Source organism: Paramacrobiotus metropolitanus, unplaced genomic scaffold (assembly GCF_019649055.1).
Source record: "Paramacrobiotus metropolitanus isolate TYO unplaced genomic scaffold, Prichtersi_v1.0 Parri_scaffold0000008, whole genome shotgun sequence".
In the NCBI taxonomy this organism is placed as follows: Eukaryota; Metazoa; Tardigrada; class Eutardigrada; order Parachela; family Macrobiotidae; genus Paramacrobiotus; species Paramacrobiotus metropolitanus.
Genome location: NW_026570228.1, coordinates 1279665 through 1286951, shown reverse-complemented (window position 1 = coordinate 1286951; position 7287 = coordinate 1279665). Strand labels below are relative to the sequence as shown.

The 7287-nt window shown below is 49.1% G+C and overlaps 1 protein-coding gene across 1 annotated transcript; it reads left to right on the top strand.

Annotated features, from left to right (window-relative positions):
- The first annotated feature begins 1562 nt into the window (after positions 1 to 1562).
- On the top strand, positions 1563 to 4256 carry LOC129582855 (uncharacterized). The gene is made up of 3 exons (XM_055474473.1): positions 1563 to 2274; positions 2790 to 3662; positions 4065 to 4256. Exons 1-3 carry the CDS (start codon positions 1576 to 1578, stop codon positions 4254 to 4256), a joined length of 1764 nt encoding a protein of 587 aa, XP_055330448.1. The 5' UTR covers positions 1563 to 1575.
- The last annotated feature ends 3031 nt before the right edge of the window (positions 4257 to 7287 follow it).

Here is a 7287-nt window from a genome sequence, read left to right as displayed (position 1 = left end):
GGCTTGACCAAATGAAAATATGGATTTCCTCTAAACCGAATGACGGATTCAAAAGGCAGGGATTCGAAAATCGAACCGCAAGGCAGGCAATGCAACCGTTCGGAGACAATATGGAAAGCGGGTTCCTTGGGACAATTTTACCAGCCTGGAGATATCACCCCGCGGTAGGCTGCCGACATGAGATGCCGTGGTGACGAGTGACTCAACCCCAGCTTAACCAACCGCCGGGACGGTCGGCGCAAGTCGTAATGGGCCCAACTCGCCGTCCAACTCCCGGCTGTGCCGTGCCGGATCCCAAGTAACGCTGTTTTACAAAACTTCCGGCACTTAACCGTACAGAGCGGAATGAAAGTGTGCGGTGAGACAGGTTGCAATAATGGTGTGGCAAAATAGCCAACTGACTATTTTGCCGACCATAATGCGGCAAAATAGCTAAGCAGCTATTTTCACGCAGTGTGCGGTAAAATAGCCACCAAGCTATTTCGCTTACCATAGTGCGGCAAAATAGCCAGCTGGCTATTTAGCCGCAAACACTGCGGCAAAATAGCCACTTCGTAGACTTTTTCGAATAAAAAATAACTGGTAAACAGAAATCAGACGGGTAGGAATGAGCGTAGCGGTGCTGGGTGCAAAAGAAAGGACTGTAATGTAATAAATGCTTTCCAGGGCCAAAATAGCAGAAACAGATTAGACAACTGATCTGAACGAACATGCAGCACTTCAAGAGCCTGCACAGCACTACTACCACACAATTCACTAACGTGGATAGCCTCACCTCGCGAGTCAAAACTAATTTGGGAAATCTGGCACTTATGCACAACTTAAAAATCCAGAATAACGGTGTCACACGAAAACCTGACGAGTTCCCGAATACCCTCGATGAAACAACCCGGAAACTTGGACTTTACTGGCGATATTTTGCCACAAAACCTTGCACAGTATAAGAGGCTGTGCACAGTGTGCAGCTAGCTGTGCAGTCTGTGCTGCAGATCAGATGAATCCCATGAAGTGCGCAAATAAGGGAAACCCCGCAAATACCGAATCACTGCAGAGGTGGGCGGTCCCAGCAGTAAATAATTTACGTGCTCGTATGCTCGCTTAAATTATTTTAATGATTTACAGACGCCAGTGAGCCATACGCATATGCAGCATGCACGCATCGCGGAGCAATGCCCTGCATCTGATCATTCTGATGTCATCCGAAAAGTCTAGTGTGGTAAGTACAGTACGTAGGTGATGAGACCGTACCGCCAGTATAAAGTACGTACTTGCTGTATTGACCTAGTACAGCAAGTACGCATCGGCTGGCATCCGTCCATTTCTCGGGTGCCTGCGCTGGCGATGAGTCAGCACTTTTGCATGCGAAAACATTCTACAGTCGATGCTTGGCCACAGTAGACATAGATAGGCGGCAGGCTGGCGGCATATAGCCACTTTTCTCTAGCACAAACGTTGCTGGCGTTGGTTTGATTCCTTTATTTTCAGTATTTCGCGATACAGCGTCACTGAAGTTACCTTATCTAATACTGCGCTTTATCTAATACTGCCGATGTCTCAAAAAATTCGTGGTTAGGCATGTTTTCGTTCCGGGCGCGTGACATCAACGTTGTAGGCGACAACAACACCCTGCTGTACGGCCGTGTGGTGGACGTGGCGGACAACGGGCTCTATATCGATCTGCTGTGCCCCAAACGCCATCGCGAATTCTTTCCCTTCAACCGGGTCTTTCTATCCCTGCGCTGTTTGCATCAGGAATGGATGTGGGATCCCACGGAGGAGCCGCGACAGACCATTGCGGTGGAAGTGCTGCGACGTGAAGACCCTAGTGGGACGTGGCGCTGGTGGCCCGGACTCGTTATTACTCCGGCGCGGAAGTGGGACTCCTCCTTTTGGTGTAGGCAGTGGGAGGAGTGCAGGGTGGCCGTTGTTCAGGGCCGGGAGGACAGTGGCGCCATCTGGACGGACATTGTCCCGCGGCACTGCCTCCGCTATCCGGTGCCGAGCGACTGGTGGATCGATCAGCGCGACATGAAGATAACGTTGTCGGCGGTGACGCATCTCTGGCACACTGGACCGGGACGGTTTGTGAAATGGTCGATGCCCCCGCTGCCCGCTGAGTGTCGCGAGGTGTCCGCTGAGCAGTTATTGCAGTTGATAAAGGAAATGGACGAGGAAGGTGCCGCCAAAGGCCACGTGGTCAGCGTTGACGTGGCGGATGGGGAGGTGCAGTGTGTGGTTGAGCTGAACGAAGGCGTCGGGGATACGGAGGCACAGGTTCGTCAATGTCTTTGCAGACTTTGCTACAGTTAACGAGTGGGCGTCGGTATTTTTGCTCTAACTAATGGCCGCAAAAAACTCTAACTCCCCATCAGCAGAAATTAGCGTTTCCTGTGGTTCTAACGGCCCTCGTGTCAGTTACAAATTAGCTTACTCTCCCTGTTACTGAAATTACGTACCCGGTGCTTTAAAATCATTAACGTTTTATTTAACAGAGGGCACCATACAATTTCACAGTGGTCGAGTTTGATGAATTTTCCATTTTAATATATAACGCTGTCGCGATTTCAAATTTCCATAATCTGTTTTTAAGCTTTTACGTTTTTTTGTTATTACAACATTTGTATATTTTAAGGTTTTTGAGCTAATAGTGTTTTCTGTCCGGCCTTCCCAGATAGATTTGAGGGGTGAGCCAGCCCTCGGGTGGCCTACCGCCACTTAATTTGAAATTTTCTCGGGCCGGTGCAAAATTTGTCGAGTTGATTTTCTAATTTAATCTTGTATCGCAACAGGAAATCCTTCAACCGTTGCACAACATGCTGACCTTACGCCTTCCTCAGGTCCTGCGTGATGAGGCGGAAACTGTTGAACGTGGAATGGTAGATGGATTCCCGGTACTAAGTGTGGATGTGTGGCAGGAAGTGTTCGCTCATCTGGACACGGTAACGCAGACCAGACTGCGAGCGGTGCACCCCAAGTGGAAAGATATTCTCGACAAGACGGCTGCTTTGACGGCCAACATTATCATCGAGACCAGCGGAGGCCTTCGCAATTTCCACTACTTTATGACGGCGCCCATCTTCGAATGCCTGCGCCCTTCCACCAAGCGCGTTATCATCCATGATCGCGAGCGCCGCATCCGCTGGGCCGAGTTGCTCACCGTGTTGGATATGATCGATTACGTGGCACGGACCCATCCCGGGATCCGTCTGACGGGACTGTACGTGGTCGGCGTCACGAAGTTGCTGTCGGAATCGGGCTTGCGCGATGAAGATGCTGACCCGAAAGAGTGCGATGTGCACCCTCCCAGCGATTTATTCGGGCGGCCGCGCTGCTACTCTGGCCTCCTGGATGATTTGATCGTGGCCCGCCGCGATCTCCCCTGCGACGCCATCCATCTGGTGCGCTGTCGGGTGCGTGTGCGCTACGATGTGGTCAACCCGACCGATGTGGAGGGTTGGACTAGGAGGAGGTGCGTACAGCTGGATGTCGACATGGCCCTGACGCGTCTGCCGCTGAGCGGGGATTGGGCGTCGAACGTGTGGCAAGCGGTGGAATCGGCGTTGCCGGTGCCTAGTGGGGACGAGATGCAGGCATTGTCGGCGTGGTTGACCGAGGTCACGGCGGACGAGCGCCGCCAGTTTCAGCGCATTGCCGTCTGCAAAGTAAGAGCCAGTCTTGAGCCTCTTTTAAATTTTGAAAAATAAAAATGGATAAAAAATTTAACATCATACTTATAAAAATAAAAGTTAACGCGAAAATTAAAATTGAAATGATAGTACAAAATTAAAAATTTACAATCGACTTTTATGGGCAGATTAATGCAACTTTGGTAATTAATCGATATTAATTATTATTTCAGTACAAAATAATTTGTCAAAATAAAGCTAATCAGCGCATTTAGGAAACTGCGGTGCTGGAGGTACTGTAGTGAATTGTGTGATCCACGTATTTCCAAGAAACGCATCCGTTTTCTCAAATTACAACTACCAGGGGTTCCTTAAGGAAATTAGTGTGTGCTCAGCGTGAGACCTGTTTTCAGACAAGCTCATTGGTGTATTTACTAGGTGTTATGCATGACGCAGACCGGTGATCCGCGTTCGTCCTTGCATTACCGCGGGAAGAAGTGGTGCGCCGATGGACTGCAGGGTTTACGCTTGGAGAAACTGTCCCGCATTGCGCAGCGATTTCTTGTCATCCTTCCTGAATTCCTGCGTAAGCGCCGCTCCGGATCGCCGGTATCTTCAGACTCAGATTAACTCCTACAGGAACGGCTTTCTCTTAACGGCTGTATTGCAATAAATTAATTTTTCTCAGTTTTTAAAGCATTTCTGTTTGTCTTCACTTGTGGGTGTTTCGAGTTTTTGAGGCTCTTTTTTTGTTTTTCACTTTTTCTTTACCGGAAAGTCCGCTGATCCTGTTTGAATACTAATTTACCGGAATGGTTCTGGACACCTGTTTCCTTTCCCAGAAATCTCTCTGCCTATGTGGACGCATTACTATTATGTGGTTTAGCATCAGGTTTGCGGAAATACTCGTAGCTTAATCATCTTTATTGAACTTTCGTGGTCATAAAACAGAGCTTAGTACCTGTGAAAAATAAAATACGGTTTTTCTAACTATAAAGCTGATGCGCCGCTGTTGTCTCTGTAATTAATCGGACTGTATAGATAATTGCTAGCGGGAAGTGGCCGGCTCATTATGTGGAAAAGAACAGAAGCAATGAATGGTGTATAGAAGTATAGATATTAAAAGTACTCTCGTTTTGGGCTGTGGGCACGCGAACCTAAGGAAAAAAACGGCAACCGTTATATACTCGTAAAATGCTATATAAAATGAGGCTTCATAACGCAACCGCTACAAGAACCGCTGACATACGCTTCACAGGAATTCCCGATAAGTTCCGATAAATGTGAAAGACGTTAAGCGGCTAATAGCCGGTTTTATGTTTTATGATTCCAAGTTCTATGACTACCAAAGTGAAAAAATGCAACCAAATGAATTTTATTGGCTCATATGGGTTTATTAAGTGGTCGAGTGCGCAGGCCGCAAGGATAACTGAAGAAACCACTGAAAAACAATGATATCGCGCTGCTTCGGTACCATTACGTAATAACAGAAGAATCTCGTTTGGAGCAGAAGACCTGCTGAAGCAATCACAAGCGGGACGCCAATGAAACGCCCACAAAGCGAACAAATAAACAAGCAAGTAAATAAGTTGGATATCGAGAGAAAGCCGCCCTTGGATACTCCGCGATCAAACCTGAGGTTCGGGGAGGTAGTCCCGCAAGACATCGGCCGTGGTGAGAAGGAAGCGCAGCGCAATGCGCGAGAGCTTCTCTAAGCGCAACTCCTGCAATCCATCCGTGCACCACTTCTTCCCGCGGTAAGCAGAGGAGGGACGCGGATCCGCGGTCTGCATTGTGCACAACACCTATTATCAATGAATACGATTGACCAGAATTGGAAAAGCAACCAACATACTGAGAACGGCATCGCATCATAAAAACCGTTCTATCAATCAACACCTGAATGTGTTGTCAGTCATTTTTAGAAAACAGAATAACTTATATAGAAGTAAGGTTCTGCGCACTGTGGAAGTGTTGATAACACTGGTTGTGACAAACTTCAGTTACGTATATGATTGTATTCTTTCAACATTGGTCCTTACTTTCCAGACTGCCGTGCGCTAGACCCATTGGTTGTTCTCTGTTGCGATCGCGCTCAACCAGTCCGTCAGTGCACGGACCTCGTTGTCGCTGGATGCCGCCAGCGCAGTCTCCAACGTATGCCACAACGCCGACGCGAAATCCCCGCTCAGCGGCAGACGCGTCATCGCCATGTCAATGTCAAGTCGAATTAACCTTTCACATATATCCAGCATGTTATATTCCAGGCACATCCCGCAGCGGACAAGATTGATGGCATTACACGGCAGACCGCGGCACAATGCGACGAAATGTTGCAGGTTTTTCGCGGTACAACGCGACGTCCCCGTTCCGCTAAATGCTTCAGGATTATGCACTGGACAGACCTCGGGCCCCGTGTTGAACGGATCAGCAAGAGAAAACTCGTAGTTGACATTCGCCATCAAATTTCTGACGCCGACAACATATACTGCCTTCAGATGGATTCCGGGGCGAACCCGCGTTGTATAGTGAATCATACTTAACAAAGCGAAGAAGCCGTCCATACCGTAGCACGTTGCGGGGCCGCGGTTATTCAGGATAACGTGCTTGACTGAGGGATGCAGACATTTGAAGATTGGTGCAGTTAGGGTGTATCCAGTGCAGTAAAGACAACGCAGATGTTTGCTGGCTTCACTTATCTCGATGATTATATCAGCCGCCAGAGCAGGTGTGCCCAAAACAGCCTCCCACGACAAGGACACCCTGCGCAGCAGGGTCCGCGTTATCGTGTCCAGATGGGCAAAAACTTGCTGCCACACATCCACTCCCAGTACAGGGGGTTCACCTATCATCCCCGTTTCAACCGAAGCCGTCGTCTTTCGCAAAATATATGGAATCCAGAGAGTTAGCGCGCGGAGGAGCGGCTGAACGATTTCCTGTAAGCAATCATAACAACAAGTCAGCAAGCCGAGGAAAACAAACGATAGCCACGATTCCCCATGAAATAAAAGGATGGTATGATAAATAACAATAACCCTGATAACATAATGGTATGATAAATAACAACAACCCTGATAGTCGACTAACCTGTGCCGGGTTTTCAGGCTGCGGAAGCGAGACGCTATCGTACAGGTCCATGATACAATGCAGCTGTCCGTCCACGATGTCGACGCAAACCACCTCCCCGGCAGAATAACCTAGCCAATCGAAAGTAGCAAACTGGTTCAAATTCGTCCCATTCCTCACCCGCAGTAGCTGGTCTTCTGATGCCCCACGACAATCATCGGGCAGCGGCATACTGCGCTTCACAAAACGCCCCGGTGGAACGAACACTGGCAGCGTCACATTCGGAACCTGCCGTCGCTCCTTCAGTTGCTCCGCCCACCAGTAGTCCGGCACGTGGAAGCGGATGCGGTGTTGTGGGAAAATGTCCGTCCAAGTGACGCCGCTGTCTTCCTGTCCTTGAACGACAGCCACGGTACAGTGCGACCACCACACTATTTGTGGGGCCGGCGGATTGGTGATTTTCCCTGGCCACCAGCGCCACGCACCGCCGGGATATTCACGACGCAGAACTTCCACCAAAAGCGTCTCCCATGACTGGGTCTTCCGATCAATGTCTGCGCATTCAGTAATATTGGACGAGAAAAGCCTGTTGAAA